This window comes from Rhea pennata, chromosome 7 (genome assembly GCF_028389875.1).
Source record: "Rhea pennata isolate bPtePen1 chromosome 7, bPtePen1.pri, whole genome shotgun sequence".
NCBI classification, from domain to species: Eukaryota; Metazoa; Chordata; class Aves; order Rheiformes; family Rheidae; genus Rhea; species Rhea pennata.
This window is the reverse complement of record NC_084669.1, coordinates 15,618,918-15,646,209: the sequence shown is the minus strand read 5'-3', so window position 1 is coordinate 15,646,209 and position 27,292 is coordinate 15,618,918. Positions and strand designations below refer to the sequence as shown.

Genomic DNA, 27,292 nt, shown 5'->3' with positions numbered 1-27,292 from the left:
GTTACCATTCTAGAGGTCTGCTTGTTCTTTGTTGTCTGCCAGTCTCTGGCTTTGCATCTTCTGAAACTTTTTTTTTTCCTCATAGATAAGTTCAAGCTAGAATCTTAAACTGCAAAGGTTATATTCCTCCCCATTCCCCTCTTCATAGATCTGCAAGGTGCCTGATGACAAAAGTCACCACAGCCATTTCTTCCGTTGGGGCAGATGGGACATCTGCTCTCTATAAATTTTTCATAATATCTGCTGGAAGCATTGTGTGCTCTGATACCTGTATGTTGCCAATGATCTCCAAGAATTCAGTGTGACCAGGAATTCAGTGCTGCAGCAAGAAATACAGAGGAGGTTAGGTTTAGGTCCTTAGTTATTTGAAGACCAATAAAGGTCCTCAAAATCACTGAAGGGGTTAGAAAACTTAGCTGCTTAATAGCCTTGAAGTAATTTTTCTTGTTTCTTGGCAGAGATGCAGATCATTGGTCAGACTTAGTACAGCATGATGGTGACCAGGCAAAGAATGCATGCTATATCATAGAATCATAGAATTGGTAAGGTTGGAAGGGACCTCTGGAGATCATCTAGTCCAACCCTAAACGAGTGGCCCATATGGGGATCAAACCTATGACCTTGACATTATTAGCACCATGCTCTAACCAACTGAGCTAAACCTAACCCTGTAATCTAGGAAAAGCGTCTGCTGTGTGGACAGGCATAGTGTGAGCAGTTAAGTTATATGGATGTCTTTGGCATGTTTAGGAGTTAATCTGGAAAGCTCTAATGTATATCTATCCTCATGGATATGGTTAACATAGGATACTGCTTCTGCCCTGCAGTTTCCTGATCAATATTTTTTGACCTTAAAGCCGCAATTAGATATTTTCCAGAGTTGTGTTCCTGCCTAATGATGTCTGAAGAGAATAGTACAAATTAGGTCTGTACAGAAGAAGCCACGAGATTGCCTTTCTTCAAAGTGCTGTGAAATGAAGGGGTGAATAAACAGGAAGAATATGGATAAATGTATTTATCTCTAATCTTTGAGTCCTCAGCATCCAAAATATTCCTTAGAAACAGTAGAGGTGTAAGAATTGAGACAAACATATGATTTCCAGGCTGGTAGTATTCATTCAAATATCTGCATTTTGCTAGTCCTCTGAGGATATTGTAGGGCAGGTTTTGCAGTTGATTTCTAGGTTGTGGCCTTACATCTTACACTGATCTCTTTCTTTCTCTCTTCTTTTTTTTTTCCTCCCCTTTGCAGACTTTGTGTGCATTGATTCGGGGCGTTCATCAAAAGAATAAATCCACCTCTGGGTTTGACATAATCAACATGCTTGTGGGTTTTGATAAGGCAGAGCTATGTATGAAGGTGAGACCTTGGAAATGTAAAGAAATACTCTGCTGCACCCCAGCCATATTGCAGGGGCAGTTTGTAGGCAGCTGTGTCTGCTGATATGTGCCTATTTAGGGAAGTACTTTTACCAGTTGTTACATGGAGCTCTCTCAAAGTCGTTACCTGCAGGAGGCACAAAGAAGGATAATTTGGATCCCCATGTTTGTTGTAACAACAGAGTGCTTTCTTTTCCTTTCCTTTCCTTTTGTGGTGTAAATACATTATGGTTAAGAAATCTTAAGGCAAGGAAAGACTGTCACAGGCCATTTAGTCTCTATCCTTGAGCCTTATAGCTTACCTTTTGATTTTTAGCTGATAGTCATAGCCTTTGTGCTATGATTCTCATCAGCACATATACTGCTGTAAATTTATTTGGTGCTCATCAGGTGCTGAGCTTTGGGAAAAGGAAATGGGGATAAAGCTGAATTCCTGTTTAATCTTTCATCTTCCTCCAAAGAGAAGAAATATATTTTGGAAAAAATTCTAAGCATTTACTTAGCTGTTAGAACTATGCTTTTCCCTTAAGAATAAATGTTATCTGTCATTTAGTTAGTAATTTGGAAAACAATTATTTATGAATATTTATCAAATAGCTATACAGTATTTATTCTGAATAATAACAAATATATGCACTGTTAAATTGGAGGCATGCTGCTCGAGACAAAAATGTCTTGATGTATAAAAGAAAAATGGGGAAATGTTGGAAAAAAAAAGCACAGATAATACTGACTTGCAAACAGAAAGATCCTAGTCGCAGAGCTCAAAAGTACTACGTGAATAAAATATATTGTTATGTGTATACAAAATCCTTTTGTCTTTGGGGAAAACTCTTTGAAAATGATTGTGATGGTCTGTGTATAGTCATTAAAATGTAATTAACAAAACACAGCATTGAGAACCAATGATGTGAACATAGCCTGTGGTATATAGCAGTTGTAATGGTTTAATTACTGATTCTGGAACAATGTGACTTTTTTTTGGAAACATTTGATATAAGAAGTCTTTTTTTGAAGGTTCAAGTACAGGAATATCAGTATAACCTTAAATGATATAATTGTTTTTCTGTAGAATCTGATGGAGAGCTTGGACTCGCTTCTCTGTGCGGAAGGTTCTGAAAGCCTCAAAAGTTTGTGTCTGAAGCTACTTCTCTGCTTGGTAACGGTAAATAAGCATTAGCCGTATAATAACTTAAATGTTTAAATGGAGCCACATCTTGAGGGGTGGAACTATTTCCAAATTTAAGCAGAATGCTGTAGTGTGACGCTTAAGAGGAAGAAACTATTAAAGAGAATAAGGATCAGCCCAGAATATGACCTCATTGCACTAACCGTGGTACTGACACAGACTGGCAGACTTTTTCTGCTATAAAGACTTTATTATTAGATAGGTGCCAGCAGGGGCAAGAGACAAAGGAGGAAGCATCAGTTATAGTCACATCTTTTTTTAGGGAAAGAGATACTTGAGAAGTCTCAAATAAATGGAAAGAAGGGAGTAAAGAAGAGTGGGCGGAAGAAAGAAAAAGAAGTGTGGAGTAGATGGGAGTGGCAAGAATACGAAGACTGAAGAAGTTGGAGCAAATGGCCACTCAGCATCTCTTGGAATAAGATGCTCTTGGAGCATCTGGGTTCTGCTTTTTCCTTCTCTGCCTGTAGTATAGCAGTCTGCTTCAGTGACTGATAGTATTGTCACAAGACTGTGTGGAATATGAATCTGCAAAAGAAGTGGGAAGCTCTTTGTATGTGGGTCATGCTTTTTGCCAGAGAGAGATGTAGGAGTCAGGACAGATTTCTTTTACTTCATGTCTAGCTCTAGTGCTGTTCACACACTTGACTTGCTAAGTGTGAGATTCTAGACAAATGTGTCCATCTGGTAGTATAACTCTTTGGTTTCTGGTGTGTGCCAGAGGTAGGTACAGCACATTGAGGGATTTCAGATCAGACTTTGAAACTTGTCTTTGCACTCAGGTGACAGATAACATCAGCCAGAACACCATCCTGGAGTATGTGATGATTAACAGTATCTTTGAAGCTATTTTACAGGTAAGAGTTTTTCCTCTGGTAGAGGGAGGTCTTTCTCCATAGTGTTAGCTTTCAGTCATAGGTTTGCTTTTAACTTTCAAAGCAACATAGCTAGCTGGTGCTGCGTGTCATTTCCATCCACCGCCACAGCTCACTCACAGGGTTGTGGGCTTCTCTTGGCTTCTCTCATCTGCTGTTTTCAGTCATTGAGTCTTGAAACTATTTTTGCTTGAGACATTTGTGCTCAGATAGAAGCAGAATAGGTCCATGGGCTAATTTCACAGAGGAGTTCTTTGTCAGAGGAACTTGTTTCTAAAGTCAGTCTGGATATATTGAAGCTATTTTCTGCTCTCTGATAAAGTTACACTTTTTAGAAGTGGAATTGGGTGTGGGGAAACCCACACAAACTGCACAAAGAATTTTGAGTGCACTGAAATACTGTCCAGTGCTGTTGAGAAATATATTTGCCCTTTATACCCAGAAATCCTTTATACATCCCCTATGATAAAAATAAATTTCGTTTTGTGGAAACTGAAAACTTTTTAGAAGCACTGATGTTCCCAAATTAAATACCATCTTTCACTTAGCACGTAATTTTCTCTTATGTGTATGTTTCACAGCCACGTGTGGTGTAAGATCCATTGCCAGTTTCCCAAAGCAGGCCTGAACAGAACAATGTGATTCTTTATTCTAGATTCTGTCCAGCCCGCTTAGTCGCAGAGAACATGGCTATGATGCTGTTGTCCTTCTTGCCTTGCTGGTCAACTACAGAAAATATGAGGTAGGTGGTCTAAACAGATAACAGGAAAAATCCCTTTTATTTTGTTAAAAACTTAGAGGCCAATGTGAATTAATAAGACCTACAACATGTTTTTTAACAATATAAACTATAGTTATGTGCTGGTCGCCTGATATGTTATAGATGCTTTACAAGGCTTTGCAAGATGTTTACAGACACTTGCATCTGTCTTTGTATGTATATATGCAAATATATATGATGTCCTTACAGTTAGTTTTTGCATCATGAGAGAAGCTAGCCAGGAGATTTGTGTTTCCTTAGTGGAAGCATTTTGGAGAAGGTCCTCTTCCAAGAGTTACTAGTGTGCAGAGCTTGCATATTTCCATCTGTGTGTGAGTATGCAGTTATAGTCCCTAAAGTAAAAAGAGTTGTTAGTCATCACCTGACTGTCAGACTAAAGGAACGTATATCCCCAAAGAGATTTTGAAGACATGACCAAAGACTGAGTGGAAACATCATAGCTAGTATATGCAAGAGAAGTCTATCTCTATTTGATTCCTCTTCAGGAAACTTTATTCATCTTTATTTTTCTGAACTGTGCTACTTTGTGGTGCATTCCCATTCTTTCCTGATTTTTATTGCCTTGAAGACGACACATGGAATGTCAAAAAGCACCATAGTGATGACACTTTTTTGTGTGAGGCCTGATGTTTCAATGATCTATCTTAGTTTTTTTCCTGCAAGTGGCAAAACTTTATTAAACTTAAATTGGTGGATAGAAAAAGAAGGAAAGCTCTGGAATGCACCTTCTGCAATAGGATTATTGGGGGGGGGGGAGATCCCTACCTGGCTTTAAAATTGAGCTTGTTTGGATTATGAATAGACCTGTTAAATAGGCCAAGGCAAGGACTGGATTAAATTACTGAGACAATCTATGTTTTCCCATTCCCGTGAATATTGTCCACATCTTAAATTGTGGATACTGTTCAGTCTGTGCCCTTGCAGCATAGAGCCGGAACATACAGTTTGGTTTTAGTATATGACCATTAGGAAAAACTAATGGGAATGATATGGGTAAGATTATTGCCAAGGACAGACTGGGAAGACAGGGGTCTCATTGCCTGTGTTATGCCTATATCTTGGAAGTGGAATTGAAACTGGTTCTGTGCAACAGTTACCTGGCTAGCTTGTGTCCTCTGAGCAAAGTATATAACTCTTTTCCTTATTCACATTGATGATAGCCTATTAGTTTAAGCATTCAGCTAAAGAGAGAGAGAGCTGTCTAGTCTTGTTCCTGGGCTGTGGATCCCTGTGTGCTATAGTTTATCTCATTAGTAGGTAGAGGGCTTTGAGTACATAAGACTTGTCCTTTGCTTTCAACGGTAGTTTTCTGTAGAGCATCTAGTTGGTGTCAGGTGCTCTGGAAAATGCTGTCCTAAATGTCTTTGAATTGGGCACTCAAAGGAAATTAACTGTGCTGATGGTTTTAAGGAAAAAAAAAAAAAAACACGCACAATATGTACAAAACAAGAAAACAGATCCAAGCTGAGGCAGATGGCAGATGTCTGGCAAGGAAAATTTTAGAATGCATAGTATGTGTATGTGTTTTTCCTCTCAATTTTTTTTTCTTTTTTCTTTTCCTTTCCCCCCCCCCCCCCCCCCAGTTTGACTGTGCTACTATTGATAGGTTCTCTTTTGTTCTGAACTTCACTGGTTGCCAACCTGCGGTTCCAATTGCTTAAGAAAATCTAATTAGTCTGAAATTTTTGTTAGCTGACTATGATTTTTTTTTCTCCTTAATGAAAGTATCAGTGTGTGCATGAATGTGTTCTTTCATATTTTGGGGATGCAAATTTTCTAGTCTCCTTTCAGGTTCCCTGGGGGATAGCTGTCTATGATTTCATTACTAGTGTAGTGACCTGAAATTCCAGTTTGCTCATTAACTTCTGTTCTAGGAGTAGGAGTGATATATACATTTTTAGATGGAACCTTTAAAGGGATGTCATTGATCTGAGACCTAATAATTTTAAAAATTTGTTCCTGGTATGTACTTACTCAAGTGTTCAACTATTGTTTTATAATTTTCTCTGAAATGTGGAATGGGATTGGAAAATATTTCTTCCTTGCTGCTGTGTGAAGGAAGCATAAAAGGGTAGCTGAACGATTGACTACATCAGGAAAGTTGTGAAGCTAACTGTACACAGAAGGCTACCAAAGATACAAAATATTGTGGGAAAAGCATTTATTCTCTCATTTTCTCAATATTCTAAGAGATGGCTGCTAGAACAGCAAGCTAAAACATAAAATCAGAGCAGTGACTTTTAAGTAGATATATTCTTTGATAACATCTAGATGAAAAACTCTTTACCTCATGTTCAACCTGCTAAAATGGCATATTGCCATTTGCTAAGCAGGACTGGAAGAAATCAGTGAAAATATATGGGGTTTCTTTTCCTGCTTTTGTGTACTCATCTGCCTGCATATAGTGATCTGACAGCCCTTTGTGACTACTTTGCACTCTGTCCTGTAACTCATCAACTGCAGATGCTGAAGAGACTCTTAAACATTGAGAGGGTCAGAAAATTCATCTTTTTAAAGATGATTAAAAAAGGAATTTCGGAGTTCTCCGAGAGCTTAAATTATTTTAAATCAATCCCTTTAACAAGAAAAATTCATTATTCAAGCCCTAATTCGCCATAAGATGGCCTTCCTGATGATCTTACCAGGGCTGGAAGCAAAGCTGCTGAAGCCCCGAGTGAGTGTTCAGGGAGAAGTCCTGTAAGGAGTAATCAAGTAGACTCTGGCCTTGATTTGTATTGCAGATGTAAAAATAATTTTAGCATGTAACTAGGTATTATACATGCTTAGCTTGTTTTTTTCTGCTTTGTTTTTCTAGCAAAAAGTTGCTTCACATAGGTGTACCCCAAGCTCCACCACAAACCTGGGAGTATGAGGGAGATCTTACTCCTTCTCCTAGATTTCTGTGGATTTTCATAGCATGCTTACTGTATGGCATGTCACACCTGGGGATTTTCTGATGTGGTTTTATTTGGACTGTATTTTAGAAATTTCCTGGCAATGATCTTCTCCCAGATTTGACCCTCACTTCTGTGCAATTGTTGTTAACTAATGGTGGGTAATTCGTGGAGATGTCTCGAGTATTCACAAGTTCCAAGAACTAGTGTTTGTTCCTCATGTCTGAAGATGAGGCCCATGTTTGTTCTCGTCTGGTTGTGATCAGAGAAGACCTGTGTTATTTTAAGAACAGAGATATTTTAAGAACGTGTTTTTTATTTGTGGAGGCAGGTGGGGGCAGAAGCTATTTCTAAGCTTCTGTCACCACTTCATTGAACACCCTTGAATTTTCAAAATGCTTAACAGCCACCTTTCAGGGCTGTTCTGTGTTGGTGGGCACTATGGAGTGGCAGGTAAAGTTTACTTAGCTTTGCAAACCTTTTGCTGTGATTCTCAGTAAGAGGAAAATCAAGGAAAAACTGAAGTAACAGGGTTAGAACAGAGATATTCAGTCAAGGAATCATATGAGCTTAGCTGAAGGTTCTTGTACAACTTGCAGGTTGCTGAAGTTCATTGTATATGTGCATGCTAAAGCTCACAGTAAGTAAATTTGGAGCGGTTGGCTCTGAAGGAGTGGAGGGAGCAAGCTGTACTTGCCTATGTTGGTACAGGCTTGCAGTAAGCTGGAAGGCGCAGAAGCTGCTATGTCCCATGTAGAATACTGTGTATCAGTTGCCTTGCTCTAACTCTCCTAAGGAGATTCCTAAGGGTCTGCTCTCCTAAGGAGTTAGAGAAGCACATAGGAGGCATGGAACTTACTGGAGGCACAGAGAGGCTTAAGATAGGAATTAATGAACAGATTTTTGCAGATTTGGCGAAGAGACTTGAAAAGAGAAAAGACAGATGTCTGCAGCCAGGTTGGCCAACTTCCTTGGCCCTATTCACCATGCACAGACCAGTTCTTGGTGCCAACAAGCAGGAGACACGCACCATACATCTTGGAGAGTCAAAGGCAGCAGGAGTCCCAAAAGTAGTTCATAGGCTGGAGATGATGATGATGAACCCTCTCCTTCTCTCTTCTTTGATGGGCCTGAGCATATGACTAGGTTTCCAGAGAGTGGAATTCACTGGTGGCATTCACTGGTGCAATACCTGCTAGTTTGCTGCTTTGCCACATCTGGGGATTTGGATAATCTTGCAGCCCCTATACCAGCACAGCCCTGCTCCCTGTTTCTTGGCAGAGACCCATCACCTCTACTGCTTATGAGTCACAGTTTGGCCACTGTTGTGTGTGTGAGGTGTGGTGTGGAGAAGCCTGCTAATGAGAGGCCTGCAGAATGCTGTACTGATAACGACTAGATATAACTTCTGAAAAGGAGTGTGGCTGTACAAAGAGGAGCTTGTATTGTTACTCAATGGGAATCCCTTCCTGAGCCTCAGGTAAATGTCTTTGTGCTCTTCCTGCACAGATGGGCTCTGTGAGAATTTTCTGCCTTTTTCTGAGACGACAGATAGCGCTACCATGCTGTGGAAGGCAGGCTGACAGACTTGCTGAGCTTTGATCTGTTATCATTGGTCTCTGAACCAAAGACAAAACTCGATTTTCCAGAAGCATGGAATAATTGGGAGGGTGTTGTTTTCCAGTCAGTCTTATTTTTAGCCTGCTTGCCTGGGGCAAGACAGATAACTGAGTAACTTGTAAAGTGCTGCTGCATCTGATGCATGCTTTGAGTGCTTTATGCTTCGCATCTTCAGACCTGCTGTACAAATAGAGCCTTTTCTTCTCTGTCCTGGTTCCAAATCAATTTTGTTAGGTTTGTGCTGATGCATATGAACGATGAAAAACAAATGTGTATTGATAATCTAAAATACTTTCTAAATAATAGGACTCATCCTTATAGATGTGCTCTGTGTGTTCTATTAAGCTGAGAGTTAAAGAAATTTCTCCAAAGACTTCCTAGCTCTCAGTGGTGTGAACTGTTGAACACCAACTCTGCAGCAGCTGTCTGTAACACTGTCATGCTTTCTTAGGTCCTTTCTTTAGGCAATCTTTGCAAGGTGTTGTAGAAAAGATATATCAGAACACTAAGGTTCAGTTCCAGCTGTAGTGCTTGTGCTTGCTGCATAGTAGTGTGTGGGTCACAGACAAGAACCTTGGAGGATGGCAGCTCCACTTTCAAGACTGACAGTCAAGCTAGCAAAGGAGCTGAGACTCCCTCTCAATTAAAATCGGGAGCCTGCCTAGCTGAGCAAGTAAAGAGAAGGTGGCCTAGGTATAGTAATCTTGGTACTTTGGTGGTGACTTGTTGAATTGTGTGTTCTGTGCTATGGAACAGGAGGGGAATTCCTTTTAGGGTGGCTGGGTAAATTTTGAAAGATAAGTTGTTGTATATGTGTTTCTTTTTTAAGGCTGAATTTAAAACTAGTTTTCTTTTTTCTTTCCTTTCTCTTTTTTCCCCTCTGAGCAGTCAGTGAATCCCTACATTGTGAAGCTCTCCATTGTAGATGATGAGCCCACGCTTAATGTGAGTATTTGACTTACTCCTCTCTGCTTCTGGGGATGTTCTTCCATAAGTGTATGCCATCTTGGCATCTGATGTGAAGAAGATTTGGGAGCAGTACTATAACAGACCACTAGAATAGTGGGTTTCTTCCCTAACTGAACTCTTGAGATGGGTGAAATACCTCAAAATTTGGACAGACTATTCATAAGTTAAATGGTGGGAGTGGTGGAAAGGCTGGGTAGCAAGAAATGTACTAAAGATGGTATGTTATACATTAATGAGCTATATATACATTACTTGCTGTTGCTGTTTAAAGAGGCACAAGGTAGCTTTTGCCGAAGGAAGTATCTCCTGTCCAGTGCTGTGTCATCTGGCCTTAACAGTCTGTAAGGCAGTTGTTATAGCTTGGTGGAAGCATGTGCCTAAATCAAGAGTCCTGCAACATACCTTGGGTTGTAGCCTCTCCCTGAGTTCTGTTTTCAAGGCTGGATAGGAGCTGGCAGCACACCTAAAGCTATGAGAGGTCCGGACTTGCAAGTTCTTGTTTGTGTGTGGCATAAAAGCAATAACATCTATGCTACCTAAAGGATGAGAACAATCATTTGAAATTAAATTAACTTGAGAAAGAAGGATGATCAGTAGCTGTGGATTGATGAAGGCCATTTACAAGAACTGAAGAGATCATTAGTGTTTATGACCTTTGTGAACCTTTAGATATCTTTCCACCAGCTTTCTTCAAGGGGTCTTGCCACTTTATTGAGGCTTCTTGAGTGAGTAAGCTTTGTTTGGAAGCTCCAGGAGAGTAAACTTTCTTCTTGATAACTTTCTGCGGTTAGATATCCTGCTTTAATTTTGGTGCCTTGATTTTTGGACAATGTTTGTGTTGTATCATAGTGTGTCTTAATAGTTTAAACTGCTGCAGAGGAAATTCCCTGTAGCGTGGGAGGATATCTTGAGTGATAAAGTGCTACTATGTTCAGTATTTGTTTTCCTGCATTGATATTTTTAATGCAAAGATTTTTTTTTAACAATGTATTTTTTTCAGGGAATGGGACTTGTTATTGCCCAGGCTTTATCAGAGTACAACAGGTAAGGTCTAACCATCATTCATTTTGTAGCTGCATGGTAGTTGCTGTCCCTTTCAATAAACTTTTTTTGTTTGTTAAAGCACTTTATGGCACTTGCTTATCACTTAACAGCCCTGATGCACCTGGAGAGGAAGGGAATAGTCTTATGGCTTGAGGTGCTTCAGGTCCATTGTTGCTGTTGTTGCCAGTGTGAATGTGTCTGTGCCAGCTGTGCTAATGTGATTCAGAAGAGATTTTGCTGTGGATTTCTCTTGTATGTTTTTGCCATCATTGATTCTACCTCTGTGTGAACCTTGTGTTAAATGTTGTGGTCCCATGTGAAAAGATGATAAACAATTTGCTGAGTGCTTCTCTGATGGAAAATTACTTTATCTGAACCTAATCTAAGACAGACAAATGTATTCAGAACTATCTAAATGCCATGTTGAACCAGGTTGGGGGTGATCTGGGGTCTGAATGTTCTTGCAAACGGTGAACAGCAGCAACTGGTTCTGAAGAAAGCCAGAAAGCTAGCAGTAGGACTAATATGTTTCCAGCCCTTGTTTATGTTTCTAAATTTTTCTGAAGTGCTTTCTTCTCAGGGAAACTTGCATCTTTTCTGCAGTTATTTATTAAACGGTTCTGCTTGGGTAACCTAGCAGTTTTTCAGGAGGATTTTTAAAGTATCCAAAGAATTTCTTTTAATTCTTTTTGATTGTCTGCTACTATTATAGTGCTTGCATGTTGATGCAAGCCTGCAAATCACATAAATATTTTTAACATATTAGAGTAAAACAAGAAAGCTTCCGCCCATGCAATTTCCTTCATTTCTGACAAAAGTTGTCTTAAGCTATGGCCTGTTTTGTCCAACTTGTTTGTTTTTTTAATTTTCCCCAAAACTTTTGAATTGTTATCTTGTGTTCATTATGTCTAATCAAATCTTTAAATTTGTGGGGAAGACCCATTGCTTTTTGGGAGATTCCTCGTACACCTTTGACTGTTCTGAATTTGACTGTTCTGAACTGACAGACAGTCAGTTGACTAAGCCTTTCTTCTGTTGTATGTTGGACAACAAACAGCATTCTTCTTCATGGAAAAATTCAACTGAGTTTTATAATCTGGCAGAAGTTATTCCCATGCCAAAGATGGAATAAATGATTATGTGAACTTTTGATAGTCCATATCAATGCTAAATAAAGTAAATCAGCTTAAATCTGAGGTACCTAACCTTTTTGACTTCACTTATTTCAGTCCCAATCAAAGGCCTTATGGCATAGACACTACTGTCATGTTTCTGAACTGGCTCTAAGTGCATAATAGGTGTAACGCTTGCTCATGTTATCATGCTTGCTAAGCCTGCTTAGAAACATCCTTTTGTGTACCAGATTTGTCCTGGAAGACAAGCAGACAGGGGTGGACTGCTGTCGGAAGAGCAGTTCGTAGAGCCAGCTTCCAGCCCCCCTTTCTCTGTATAGGGGAGGTCAGGATTGGGCAAGATTCGGATTGTGAAGCACTGTACTGGCGTTCATGGGTTCTAGTGGCCTGCTGACTGTAGGATGGGCAACTGTAGTTCAGTCTGTTCTGTTACTGTATGTTTTTGTTACTGATATGGACTCTGTGTTCGTGGGGTCAGTTACTTTGTTGGCATTGCTGGACAAAAAATTCTTAAGTCACTTAATCCTCTCCTTTAATTTTATCTGAGACATTGTCCCAGGTTACATCTTCCAGCATCCTCACTTCAACTCTACACAATTTACATGTGTTTAACACCCTTTACATCTCTCTTTGCAAGGCCTTGGAAAGGGGACTATGAATGTTGGTGCTCTTTCTAGCCTGTATCCTAATCAGGCAAGGCTGTCCTATGGGGATATAGATAAAATAATCCTAGTTCTGTTTTCAACCTGGAGCCTCATCCTTCTTTTGCTTTTTCCCTTTTGTTCAGGCAGTACAAAGATAAAGAGGAGGAGCACCAGAGTGGTTTCTTCTCAGCCCTAACCAATATGGTAAGCAGGAAAGGAGTATTTTTCTGTTCTTAAAGTAGGGGCCTAATGAAAGTTCTTCAGCGGGGTGAGAATTTCCAAAACCACCAAAAGGTTGACGATGTTCTTTTGGGGGGAGGATTTGCATTGATCCACACCAAACATGAATGAAGTAGCAACATGCTTCTCAGAATACAGCTGTCTGTCTGGGAAAGCCCTTTCAAAAGGATGAAATCTGTATTCTAGGGTTGATAATCAAATTGTTTTCCTCCCTCTCTTTCACTGAAGTTGACTTTATTTTTAAATATTTGTTGGACACTTTGAACAGCTATTTATTTTTAAAAGTGTTGCTGGTCTGTTGATGTAGACTAAAGCAGAGAGGCTGCAACAGCACAAGGTGCCTCAGAGATATTCAAAGCCTAGGCTGTGGCCAGCGTTAGAGATCTGTTTCTATATTGTCATGTTCCTCAAGCTTGGGTACACGGTAGCTTTGAAGTATGCTTGGGTTCTGCAACAGGCAGTGTCTGCTTTTCCAGAGAGAGTCCCCAGTGAATCCCATAAGGCAACTGGGAATTGTCTCATCTCAAAGTAAAGAGGATTTGGTGTCCCCGTTGTTTAGACTGGCTTTGTGCTGCATATAAATTGCAGTCTGAGATTTAATTGACACTAGGAAACCTTTCTGTAAATAAGGGCAGTTCAGTGTTGATGGCCATCAGTCAGGAGTGACATGGATAAAACTGCTGTTACCTGGGGACAAGCAGGTGGGAAATGATCTCTACTGGTCCTTGTAAAATTGTAGACTAATCCAGACTGGGAATCAGGTTTCAGTCCTGTTTTCTGTGATTAGACATTAATCAGTAACGGTTGTGTGAAGGAGAATGTGTTTATAGAGGGTCATCCCACTCAGCCTGTAGAATTTTTCCATCTGTATTTTACTGGTCTTAGAAAGAAAGTTGGATCAGTGCATTGCAGAGTTGCATGTTCTCCCAGAGTACTTCAGACTTAGTTAAATCCATGCCTTCTCTTTGGCCTAATAGTGTTCATAAATTGTTCCTATGCAATACTCTTTCTTTCCATAGGTGGGCAGTATGTTCATAGCAGATGCTGATGAGAAGATAACAGTCCAGTAAGTGCACAGATGTTAACTGCACAATGAATAGCAACTTACCATACTGGTAGACATTATCTGCTCAGTCAGGGATGTTTTAATGTAGGAAAACAAAGGAGGCGTCAGTTTTGGCCTTGTAACTAAAACAGTGCTGCACCTCTGCAAACAATGTGTTTATTAGTTAGGTGAGAAGGGTGAAACAGGAACCACAGCTGAATTGTTTGCAGTGAAGTATATAAAACTGTGGTTTGAATGAGGCATTTTTAATGTAGGATAGGGATGTTGGAGGTGGCAGGTGGGAAGCAACAGTTCATGCCCTCTTGTCCTCCAGAATGTGTCTCTCTTAATTTAGAGGGCAAGTGATAAATATAACTGTTTGGCCTGTCTGTAGGAATCTCTGCCCTTGGAAAGTAAGGGCTTTAAAGAGAACATTGAGACTGAGGAACCAGAGACTTTCAGCAGAAGAGGAACAGAGTTTACAGTCAAGCTCTAGAAATTGCTATTTTTTGGACTGCTAAGTGCTATTAATAACGAAAAAAAATCTGGATTGCAGAGGCAGAGTTTTATGTACTCAAAAATCTGTCTGCTTAAATGGATCATTCTTCTCTGAAAAACTTTGCTCTTGGATTATCATCTGTCAGTTGCCCATAACTATGCTTTTGTCTATCCCTTTCACAGAACAAATGAGGCAATCCTTCTGGCCCTGTATGAAGCTGTTCACTTAAACAGAAACTTCATCACAGTTTTGGCACAGGTGAGTTTCAGTGCATTGTTTGCCCTTTTCTTTGTAGTGGATGGCTTCAAAATCAAAAATCAGAAACAGAACTAGTGAAAAGATACCCATTTACCTCCTTTTTCCCTGAGTACTTGTCATAGGTGTAGATGGGCATGAAAGAACAAAAGCAGCCAGGGCCTGGGTTTACTATGCATTAAAAAATACTTTCTGATTTGCTAGAAAAAATACTCTTGAGAGCACAGCTCATGTTAGAGCCATTTCTCCCACTGTATGGGAAGGGCTGCATGGCATTCCTTCTGTACCCTACTAATATTGCCTTTAGATAGGATGGCATGGAAAAGGGTAAAATTGCTGCAGTTTTCAGAGTAGTTCATGCCCATGATAAATTAGGGCTTCTGGAAAAAAGTCGATGTGGCTCCAAGCTGGCTGTGTTGTTGTCTGGAAGCATACAGATTACATATTATTGTTTGGATATCCTTGGCTTAGGGACTAATTGACACATAGAATCATAGAATCAGTAAGGTTGGAAGGGACCTCTGGAGATCATCTAGTCCAACCTCCCTGCTCAGCAGGGTCATCTAGAGCATGTTAGACAGGGTTGCAGCCAGGTGGGCCTTGAAGATCTCCAGAAAAGGAGACTCCACAACCTCTCTGGGCCACCTGGTCCAGGGCTTCGTCACTCTCACAGGGAAGAAATTCCCCCTCACATTCAGGCGGAACTGCCTGTGCTTCCATTTCTGCCCACTGCCTCTTGTCCTGTCACATTGGACAATTGAAAAGAGTTTGTCCCCGTCCCCTTGACACCCTCGCTTCGGGTACTTGTACACATTGATAAGATCCCCCCTCAGTCTGCTCTTCCCCAAGCTGAAGAGGCCCAGCTCTCACAGCTGTTCCGCATAGGGCAGATGCTCCAGCCTTTGGATCATCTTCGTAGCCCTACACTGGACTCTCCAGTAGATCCATGTCTCTTGTGCTGGGGAGCCCAGAGCTGGACACAGTATTCGAGATGAGGCCTCCCCAGGGCTGAGTAGAGGGGCAGGATCACCTCCCTCGACCTGCTGGCATCAGTCCTCCCAATGCACCCCAGGAGACCATTGGCTTTCTTGGCCACAAGGGCACATTGCTAGCTCATGGTCAATTTGTCATCCATCAGCACTCCCACCAGCACTCTGCAGAGCTGCTCTCCAGCAGGTCAGCCCCCAGCTTGTCCTGGTGCCTAGGGTTATTTCTCCCTAGGTGCAGGACTCTGCACTTGCCCTTGTTGAACCTCAGGAGGTTCCCCTCCACCCAGCTCTCCAGCCTGTCCAGGTCTCTCTGAATGGCAGTACAGCCCTCGTGTGTATCAACCACTCCTCCCAGCTTGGTATCATCAGCAAACTTGCTGAGGAGGCACTCTGTCCCCTCATCCAGGTCACTGATGAAAAAGTTGAACAGGATGGGACCCAGTACTGAGCCCTGGGGGATGCCACTAGCCACAGGCCTCCAACTGGACTCCATGCATGAGCGTGGTTTTTCCAAATACTATTTATTATCCACATTTCCCTGGAAAGTTTAACCCTTCTTGCTTGGGAGATTGTCTGCTGCTAGAACAGAGCACTCCTACTTGTGTTGTTTATAGTGAGGAAAGAAGGAGCAGTGTTTTGAGAAGCAATGGCTGCTCCATACATTTGATCAAAGCTCTGAATGCTTCTCTGGACACTGCATGTGTTTTCAGAGCTGGCAGTTGCTGGAAGATGGATGATAAGAGCATCTGGTCTGGTGGTTGTGCTGTGGCTGGTTGAAGGAGTAACTAGATGGGCTTCGGAAAACATTGAGGCTGTTAATTTTGGTTTACCAGTGCTGCTGGTAGTCTGTGAGAAAAATGACATCAAAACAGGTATCACCTTTCCCCAGTAACTTCAGCTTCTCACAGTGAAGCTGTATATAATTGATTAGACAATTGACATGACTGAGGGAGTAGATTTGGGGAAGGCAGAAAGAGCTACTGGAAATAGTAGTAATAGAGGAAGTCTGGGCAGATCTGCTGCTGAAGAAAGTTTCTATTCCATGAGCCGTTAACTTGCTCAAGTTGTCTGCCTCCCTTTTGCCCATGTTATTTATTCCTACCACTTGTGAGAGATTTCTGCCCTTTCAGCTCTTCCTAATACTAAGTCAGGCCTTCATGTGGTCAAGACCCCCCTGAGGAAGGAAAGGGGGGATAGGAAACGAGCAGCTGGTGTAAGGCCTCTTAAAATAATGATAAAAAGTTGGAACAGTTGTTTCTGAAAGTGGTAGCTGAAGTGGCCACCATTCAGTGGGCTTAACTGAAGTGCAGATATGAAGACACAACACATAATTTACCCAAGAACATTACTTGAGAGAGCAAGGTAGGTCATGCTGTCCTTCAGGAAAACCTCATAAAATATAATGAATACTCATGTCTAAGTTTATTTGCAGTGCTGGACAAGGGACTGCGTGAATGTCTACGTGCTAGTCCATGGGCAAATAGGAAGAGCAAGGGTATGATTGCGCTGATGCCTGAAGTGTTTAGGTTTGTGTATACTTACCAGCTTGTTGGTCCACAATTTTTGCTGCTAGGTGGCACTGTTATCTCAGCTGACAGCTAATGTTTGAGGAAGAGGAAAGTAAACACCTTAGTAAAACCTATGGAAACAAACCTCTTTGTATGTAAAATTTTCAGTGGAAAACTGTGTTTCAAAGTTACTAACCTGTACTGATTTAAAATTGTCTTCAAATTGTAGTATATATGTCTTTGCTTCCCATAAGATATATGCATTTATAGCTGTTCATAAAATGAACAAAGATTCAAAGATAATGTGGAGGGTATTTGCTTGTGCTCTAAAAAATCCCTTGGATCTAACATGAAATCGCTTCTACTCCTTTTGTTTTGAATTTTGTGATAATATATTAAGGCACTTTGTGGATGATACATTTATGAAAGCCTTGCCTTATGAAATGGACACTTTGCTTGACAGGCAAACTTAAAATAGCATGGCAGATTGCCTACAATCTCACCAGTCTGGATAGATCCGGAAGCTTACAAAGAGTAAAGTCAAAGCAGTAATCAGGCAGGCAACTATTAGCAAAGATGAAATGAGGAGAGCAACCAGCTGATGGAAGCAGAGAGGATCGATAATGATAGTGTTGTTTACGTTATACACCTTTTCCTGTGGTGCCTGGGCTTTACAGCAAGGCAGGGAAGTAATAAATTGCCATCATCTTTAAATATGAGCAGGTGGAAGACAGGGAGAGGAAGGACATTCTGCTTTTAAAAAGAGAAATAAAAGGATGATTGAGGAAGACTTTAAATGTGCACCCTTGATTTGTTGTAGAGGAACCAAAAGCTACAAGCAGTGTATGTTTCTGCATATCTTCTCCTACTCTAGACTGGGAAAGGGCATGATGGCTTTCTGCTGGGGACAGCCATCACTTACATATGTTTTGATGGATAAAGAAATTGATGTGCAGTTTAATTCTAAGTGTCTGAGGTCAGGAAGCATATACTTGCTTTTTGGAAGAGAGGCTGAAGTTTCTTGATTTTATTAGTCACATCCGTTGTGTGGGAGTCTGAAGCAGTATTTGTAGTGGTCTGTATGGCTAGTGCAGAGAAAAGCTATTGACCTGTGTATGGGCATTTGTGTTTTCATCTAGAGCCATCCTGAAATGGGGCTGATGACAACACCAACAAGCCCAGTTCCGACAACACCTGTCACTCCGCTTGGAACCACCCCACCTTCCTCAGATGGTAAGAAATGTAATGTTCTCCTGGGGGCAAACATGTCAAAGTAACTATAACTAGCAAAGCACTTTCTCAAGATGGCAACTAATGCAGTCCATTTGGAGCAGATGTAACCTGGTTTTCTGTTCCTGGAGAGACTGCCATATTAAGCATGAACAAAAGGCTGCACAAATCCCCTGTGATTCTCTGAGTTTGTCATTAATGAACTTGTCCCTAGCTTTGAATTAATTGGGATTTTAATCTAATCTAGAGGTTGAAGTATTCCTCTCTCTCTCTACCTCCTTCTCTGGCAGGCTTTGTAAATGACTGCTTGCACAGCGATCTTTTTTCTAAAGGAGATATGCTAAGTGTCCACATAAATACACATTGAGGTCATCTAAAATAAAACCCTGCTTGTTTAAGGTAAGGTAGACATTGCCCACATTGAGAAAAGAAATCAAATGGTTGTTGTCATGTACTTCAGTGACATCATCTAGATCTGGAGAAGGTGTTTAGCAAAAGAATGGAGTCAGACTGAATAGACCAGAGTTTGGAAATATTTCAGGGGAAGAACAGCCTGAGTTACCCAGTAGTATCTGATATTCAGGTCATTTGATATCCTAGTTATAAAATGATCTTCCTTGTGGATGAATTCTGTCTGGTTACCATGGATATCAAAAGCTTCAGATAACACCCCCCCACACACACACACTCCCCAGTCTCATCTCTCCTTGTGTATATTCCATAAAACGTCCAGGGACAGGCATTCTGTGGGCTTCTGTTCAAAGTGATCCTTGCAAATGTATCCACCCACATGCTTTATTATACAACTGACAGAATTTGTTACCTACAGCTTGTTTGCATTCTCTTGCTTGTGCATGCGCGCACACTCTTCTTTCTTTCTCTTTTTTAAATTTATCAGAAAACAAAACAAAAAAGCCGTTCTGCTTTCAGCAGAGGCAGTGATCTTGTGAAGCCTCCGTGAGGCATCTTGCTGCTTGTAAGTTTATCAGTTTAAGGAGGGGAGTTGATCCTAATGTGCAGCAATTGCATTGGGAAGCATTCTTGATTTCTATTTGCTATCACCTTGCTGATCCCTCCTCTCTGATTTTTTTTTTTCTGGGGACTTTGGCTTGGTTTAATTTGAGTGATGCTTCTACAGTACTGCTGTTATTTTAAATGTATGTCAGTCTTCCTTATTCTCTAAGGTCTTGCAACTCAGCTGTAAAATTTGCCTATGGCTGAGAGGTAGCAAGAAACATTTCAGCTTTGGAATGAAAAGATTGCTTTCTTCTTTCTGTACATTTAAAAAAAATGTAGTTGAGCTATTTTCAAGTTACAGGAACATGTAGAAATCCCATCTATGGGTTTCAGGCACTCTTTTGTGCTGATTCTTGGTTTAAAACTGTGTTCATGTTCTGGTTTGAAACAGTCTGGTAGCCTATAATGTGAATTAAGGCCCTTTAAAATTTTATCTATATTTAAAAAAATAAGATCCGTAGCATGAACCAGAATAAGCAGTGATGTTTTGTTCAAAATGATTTAAAAAAAATTTTTTTTAAATAAGATTTTTGCTGGAAACTGTTGATCCATGTTATGTAAATAGAGTATATCTGTCATCATAGTATCTAAATGTCAGTTTGCTTACTATTGTTAAATATTCATTCACTACCTTCATTGTAGAAACTCCAGAAGGACCTACTGGGGATATAAATACATTTTTCTTCAGACTTTTAGCTAAATCTTTGAGCTATTCATAATATTGGGGGGGAGGAGGGTAAAAAAGCTTCTAGTCTCATTGCACAGACTTTGCCAACAAGCTGGGCATGTTAGCAACATGACTTCCCACATACGAAAACTTCAGTTTGCCAAGAGCTCCCAGGCAGCCAAAGAAGTGGTGTCACATTCATGGTAGCAGAGGAACACAGGACTGGAAAAAACTTGTCAAATCTAGTGATTTGTGCTTACAGATTTGTAGAATCTCTTAAATTTATCAAGCTCTGTCTTAATTTGTTGGATTTGCCTCAATAATTCCTACTGGAAGGTAGTTCCAATGTCTTGCTCCTCTATTAGAAATCTTTGTATTTTCAATTTGAAGTTCCCAGTATAAGTTTGTACCTGCTTATCATGATGTTAATCTTGCTTTGGAGCTGAAATAGCTCTTTTTCTATCTTGGGTTACTCCTTGCTGTATTTTGCTGTCTCAGAAGATAGGCACTCTATTGCTCTGATCAACCTAGTAGCCATTCTCCTTGCCTGCTCCAGTATGAGGTCATCTTCTTTGAATGTGGCACGTGATCTGATAGTATACCAAGGTTTCACACTGGTTCCTTTCCAGTTGGTGAGCTCTCAGCTTGCAGTGGAACTACATCCCTGAGTACTTGACCCTGCACTGCTGAATTTCATCCTGTTTGTTATCTGGTCCTTGCTTTTTACTCAGTTCTTTGTGCTCAGTCTGATATTCTTCTGTGTTTACACATCCCAACTTAATACCATCAGCAAAATAATTATCAAACAACAGACAAGAAAGCTGTTCCCGAAACTGACACCTAATTAACTGCAGTAGTAACTTCTTCTCAGACTAATGATTTCTCCAATTGTTTCTCCTTTGCCAGATCTTTGATGTACTTTAAGTTTCTCTGTTGGTCCCCACCTATCGGCTTCACTCCTTTTTTTTTTTTTTTTTTTCCATACACAGCTGCATCAAATGCTTTAATAAAGTCTTGCTTGACTGGATCCATCATGGCTGGGGTTTTGTTTGGTTTGGTTTTTTGGTCTCCAATTTTCTTTTCAGAAGAAATACCAGATTTGTCTGGCAGTTTCTACCTCTGGTAAATGCATGATGCATGTCCTCCTATTTGCTGGTTTTCCCTGTCAGTACTTCTTCTAAAGCCTTGCTTAATAGAAAGGCTGAGAATGGTTCATGTGGAAAGCTGAGGCTCAGTCATCAGTAGAGACATGGCTGTCACGTGATAGAGATTTGACAGCACCTAATGTCAGTGCTTAAGAGAATATTTGTGCAGTGAGCAGGAGGGGCCTTGCACAATTAGCTGAGTCGATGAGTTAGCTCCTTATATGAGGCCCAATGTTCAGGTATCAAAACCATGGCTGATGGTAGTGAGGAGTGTATCCTAAAGAAATGCCGGTGAGCTGCTGGCCTGCTGCACATACAGAAAGTATACTTTTGCTCCCTGCTGTGATGTGACTTCACTAGCACAAGCTATTACTGCTTCTGCTTCTGGATCTATAAAGCTGCTGGTTTTAATTCTCTATTTTGGGAAACATGGGTGAGCTTTTAAAAATCTTTCTAGGATCATCTACAGCAAGCTACTTTGGTCATGCAATAATCATTATGTTCCTGTGTTCTGTGCTGTTTCTGTGAGAAGGGCTAGTTGTTACCTTACCTCTGGCGGGGAGGAGGGAAATTGGTGTGTACCTTTTGGAATTAAAGTTCCAGAATTATTGAAACTCTTCAGGGTCTTTGCTAGGGATGTTTCTTTCCGCACTGAGAATGATGTGCACATTAGGTCTGTTGCTTGTAGGAATTAGTCATATGTTTGTGAGAGTCTCTTGAGCTCCCTAGGTGGGGAATGTTGATGACTGCTAAAACGACAGGCTGATCTCCTGGAGGACAGAGGGCAGGGAAAGAAGGCTGTCCCTTTGCTAGGTACCCCAACATGTACTTGGAGCAGACAAAATGATCTTTGGGTAGAATGATACCAATCTTTAAGACAGTCTTTGCTGGGTGGTCATGAAGGAGGATGAGCTCACGTGACCCTACAGATAAGTTAATTCTAGCTCACTCTTGTGAATCTGAGACTTAATTCTTTGTATAGTTGTCTGTTGTATTTGTGGAGGGTAAATGTGTCTTATCTGCTTTGTTCCAGTTATAAGCTCTGCAGAGCTGCCTTTGGATGCTGATGTACAAACCAGCAACCTGCTGATAACCTTCTTGAAGTACAGCTCAATTGTGATGCAGGATACAAAAGGTAACTAAATTCTGTCGATGCAACTGTGTTCACAGCAAGCAATGATCTCTGAAGTTGGGGGAACATAGGAACACATCTGGTGACTCCTGAAATCTAACTAGAGTTCCTTTGAAAGGACTGAAGGTTCCACCTTTTGAGGAAATGAAATATTTTCTCTTTCCCAAATAAGTATTATATGGGACTGGGAGAGACCTTATGCTGACAGGAAAGAGATCAAATATGGAAAGACTGTTGTAGCAATAGTACATAATAAACAGGGGAGCCTTAGCACTGCCTTATGCACGCAGTGTTAGCCCTCTATCAGAGGGGCAAACTCAAGTACCAGAGAACTGTATTTTTAAGAATGCTTAGAAGCTGACATAGGAGGCAGAGCTCAGCATAGAAGGAAATGTTTCCTTTGTCTTTCAGTAGTTGCTGGTTAAACAGGCATCTCTAATAAAGATAGTTGCTGTGATTTGCACTGTATTGGTCATAATTTGCTTGATGAATTGTTACCATGCTGTGCTTTACATTTCTCCCAATAGCTTTGCAAGGGAGGGCTATTATTTGTTTTCAGCTTACTAGTGTTGAAGCTTGATGTATTGCTTCATCATTTGCTCAAGGTATCTAGATGTGCTGTTTTGCCCAGTGGTAGAGTGGTTGTATATGCAGGACCATAGTGTGAAAATAAGTGATCTTTGTATCGTGCTTCAGCTCCTTCCCAACTTAGGCTGTTAAGTTAGATGTAACAACTGAACTGAAATAGGCAGATAGCAGGAGAGCTGTGATACACCATTTGTTGAGCTTTATGAATACTTGGCATTACATGACACAGCAGGCAGCAGAGTTCCTTTCTGCTTGTAAGCTTGCAGTGAAGTGGCACCTGACCATCTTATTCTTGTCTAGGATGCAAACTAGTTGGGGGGGGGGAAAGTGAAGTGAATAGTTAAAGTTAGGACTAAAAGGAACTTCATGAAAATGTCTAGTCCATCCCTCAAAATCAAGATGGAATGAAGTCTACCTGTATCTTTTCCCAGAGTTGTTGCTGACAGGTTGAATAAAACTCTCTGATAGTAGAGCATCATTTTTAGACCATCTGTTCCAGGGTTTAACTACAGAATCACAGAGTGGTTGAGGTTTGAATGGACCTCTGGAGATTATCTAGTCCAACTGCCCCGCTCAAGCAGGGTGACCTAGAGCACGTTCCACAGGATCGCCTCCAGGCAGCTCTTGAATATCTCTAGAGAAGGAGACTCCACAGTCTCTCTAGGCAGCCTGTTCCAGTGTTCTTGTCACCCTCACAGGGAAGAAACTGTTCTTCATAGTCAGGTGGAACTTCCTGTGTTGCCTCTTGTGCCTGTTGCCTCGGCACCACTAAAAAGTCTAGCCCCATCCTCCTGACACCCTTTCGTAAGACATTTGTAGACCCAGAATCACAGAGTGGTTGAGGTTGTAAGGGACCCCTGGAGATCGTCTAATCCAACCTCTGCTCAAGCAAGGTCACCTAGAGCACATTGCACAGGATCACATCCAGATAGTTGTGAATATCTCCAAGGAAGGACACTCAGCAGCATCTTCGGGCAATTTCTGCTGGTGCACAGTTACCCTCACAGGAAAGAAGTTTTTCCTCGTGTTCAGTCAGAACTTCTTGTGTTTGTTTTTGCCCATTCCCTGTCCTGTCGCTTGGCACCACTGAAAAGAGTCTGGCCCCATCCTCTCTTAAACCCTCCCTTCAGATGCGTACACACGTTGATCAAATCCCCCTTCAGCCTCCTCTCCTCCAGGCTGGAGGGCCCAGCTCTCACAGCCTTTCCTCAGAGCACAGATGCTCTAGTCCCCTAATCTTCTTTGTTGCCTATGCTGGACTCCCTCCAGTAGTGCCATGTCTCTCTTGCAGTGGGGAGGCCAGAACTGGACACAGTACTCCAGACGTGGCCTCGCTGCGGCTGAGCAGAGGGGGAGCACAACCTCCCTTGACCTGCTGGGAGCACTCTTTCTAATGCACCCCCGAATACTGCTGGCCTTCTCGGCTACAAGGGCACGTTGCTGGCTCATAGTTAACTTCTTGTCCACCAGGACTCCCAGGTCCTTCTCCGCAGAGTTACTTTCCAGCAGGTCAACCCCTAGCCTCTACTGGTGCATGGGGTTATTCCTCCCTAGGTGCAGGACTCTGCACTTGCCTTTGTTGAACTTTGTGAGGTTCCTCTGCACCCAGCCTGTCCAGGTGTCTCTAATGGCAGCACAGTATTCTGATGGATCAGCCACTCTTCCCAGTTTGGTATCATCAACAAACTTGCTGAGGAGGCACTCAGTCCCTTCATCCAGGTCGCTGATGACTAAGTTAAACAAGACTGGACCCAGTACTGACCCCTTGGGGGGCAGCACTAGCTACAGGTTAGCTACCCTTATTTTGAGAGTTTCATAGGCACCTTAATTTTTTTTTGCTCTGATTTAATTTACTTATTATTTATCTTCTCCAAGGTAGATGTGGAGAATGGATTTTTTCCTTCTTCTTTGTGACAGCCTTTATGTATTTGAAGTCTGCTTTCATGTTTCCTCTTACCTTTAAGTTCAAAATCTCAGTTTTTCAGTTTCTTAGATCTGTGCATATGAGGAAGGCTTACTAGCTCTCTAATTATTTTTATTTGCTTTACTCAGTGTCGCTCTTGCTGACCCAAATCTTTGAGTCAGAGTTCAATTTTAGGTTTTTTTATTTATCTCCTACACTTATTAGATACTGTAACATGAAAATTGTGCATAATGCCTCAGGAACTGCCAAACTAAATCTGTTTCGGGTGGAATAAAATCCTACTCAACCAAGCCAGCTAGTGATGAATTTATTCTGGAATGAGAAGTTGATGCTTGTTTCTTTTTTTTTGATTCTAGTTTGTATAGGACTTTAAATTTATGTAGCAGATGGACCTTCTAATCTCCTTGCCTCCATATAAGTATATGCCAATGAGTTCCACAGATCAGTCTCTGTGTGCTGAACACCTTATGTTAATGCTTTCCAAATTGTTGCCTGTTTGTTTTAGTGGGTGTATTAATTTGCTCATATTTTGAGGATAGATAGGGACCCTGTCTAATGTATGTATGTATATATATATATATATATATATATACACACACACATACATATATATGTGTGTGTGTGTAAGAGAAAGCAGGTGACACAAATACAGCAGTAAGGCAAAGAGAATGAATAACTTGAACTTTGCACCTATCTAAAGATATAAGGAGTAATACTTGTTTGCTGTACATCCAGGACTAGACAGTTGTTTCAGTTGCGTCCCAGAGAGCATAATTTAATAGATTGTTTTCTGGTAGATCCTCCTTCTTAATTTCTCTCTTGTGCCAGTCAGACAGAGCTGCCTTGGGAGGAAAATAAAAATCTCTGCCTCATTTTACCCATTTGTAAAATAGAGTTCATACTGATAGGCATCCCCACAGGAGATGGTCTGCTTTGCACTTAATGAAGGATGCTCTGGAAGTACAGAGTGGCTGTGTGAGTACCAGCCTATGTTGTTTGTAACTCTGCTGAAAATGGCATGTTATTCACATGTATTGACTGAAGGCAGAGCATTTAGTGTGGAACAGAAGCCTTTACAGCATAATCCCTAGAGAGAAGTGATAGCATACCTGAAATATATACAGGGAGGCCTTACAGTAAGAAGATAACAAGACTCCAGTGTATCAGAATTCTCTGAGGCCATTTTCTCTTCCTTTGCTGGAGTAGAAAACTTCAAACACCTTTTATTTGAGGTAAGGAGACAGAGATCTAACTCTTCCATTCCAAATTTTTTTTCTTACTCTATGTAGCAAATGAAATCTGCACACTTCAGGATACATGTTGTTAGTAGATCTCTGTCCTTCAGCAGCTTAGAACAGAAAACGAGAGAGGCATCAAACTAGACAGAACTGCTAGCTAAGCCCATTCTGTCTTTTTTTTTTTTTTTTTTTTTTTTTTGTGGTTCTTATATGCACTAACCAGCAAAGTGTTTGTAAAGATGACCTGCAAAGATGCAAGAAGTTTGACTGGTGCTGTTTTTGCTTTATGTGAAAGTTTTTCAAGTTTTCCCTGCCTCCAAGTTAGACTCTTAAATCAGATGTCTGGGATATCGTGTCTAGTCTTCACAGGTTTTGGAGAAGTTGTTGAAGGTCTCAGGAATATGTGATTTTGAGCTTCCTCAAAACTTGGTTGTTTTTATAACAGATATCCTTAAATGAGGTTCATTTCCTCCTACCTAATGTGAGGGTGTAAAGAAGCTAGAGCCAGACTCTTCTGATGTTCACAGTAAATGAATGAGAGAGACAGCAGACAAGTTGCACCAAGGGAAATTCCAATTAGATATAAGGAAAAGAACTCTCCTTTTGAGGATGGTCAGACAGTGAAACAAGAGCCCGCTGGTACTGTGAAATCTTCCTCCCTGGAGGTGCTAAAAACTTGACTGAGTAAGTCATGGCCCTGCTTTTAGCTGGGGGCTTGATAAGAGATCCCTATTATTCTAAGTTATGCTGTTACTTTATATATGTCAATTATTTAGTTGTCAGAATAAAATACAGAGCAGATTTTTAAACAAACTCCCCCCCCCCCCCAAAAAAAAAAAAAAAAAGCATTTTTCTTCCTCAATCTCTCTTGGTGAATCTTTCACTGCTCCAGTTGTCATTCAGGGCAAAAGCTGCTTGAAGTTGTTAAGATGAATAAGTTGTGGAACATGATCAAGGTTAACTTCTTTAACTTTGAATTCTAAGTGTTTGCAGACTTCATTCATGAAAGAAGCAGACAAACAGAGCAAACTAGGTTATCTCTCTCAGTACTGGGATTATAGCTCAGGACTTTTAACTCCCAGCATTACGTTTGTTCTGTTATGCTGTGCTGTGCCTCCACCAAAGCTTTGCTGCATGTTTCATAACTTACAGGAAGGGTGGCTTTTCTCTCTGAGACATGTTTGAAAGACGGAAGAATGTCTCAGCTGTGATAGAAAGGCAGGGACTCACCCCAATAATTAGAATACCTGTAAAAGTGAAACTGAGTGAGAAAAGCCCTGTTGATAGTC

The 27,292-nt window shown here is 40.9% G+C and overlaps 1 protein-coding gene across 2 annotated transcripts in view; it reads left to right on the top strand.

The window, feature by feature from the left end:
* ARMH3 (armadillo like helical domain containing 3) overlaps positions 1-27,292 on the top strand; it is a 133,969-nt gene that overhangs the window by 10,316 nt on the left and 96,361 nt on the right. For both annotated transcript variants that reach the window (XM_062580480.1, XM_062580481.1), the window contains exons 5-15: positions 1,253-1,360; positions 2,453-2,545; positions 3,349-3,423; positions 4,097-4,183; positions 9,625-9,681; positions 10,706-10,749; positions 12,670-12,730; positions 13,786-13,832; positions 14,493-14,568; positions 18,202-18,295; positions 22,155-22,256. In XM_062580480.1, coding sequence (XP_062436464.1) covers positions 1,253-1,360; positions 2,453-2,545; positions 3,349-3,423; positions 4,097-4,183; positions 9,625-9,681; positions 10,706-10,749; positions 12,670-12,730; positions 13,786-13,832; positions 14,493-14,568; positions 18,202-18,295; positions 22,155-22,256 — 844 coding nt within the window. The remainder of the gene's footprint in view (positions 1-1,252; positions 1,361-2,452; positions 2,546-3,348; positions 3,424-4,096; positions 4,184-9,624; positions 9,682-10,705; positions 10,750-12,669; positions 12,731-13,785; positions 13,833-14,492; positions 14,569-18,201; positions 18,296-22,154; positions 22,257-27,292) is intronic.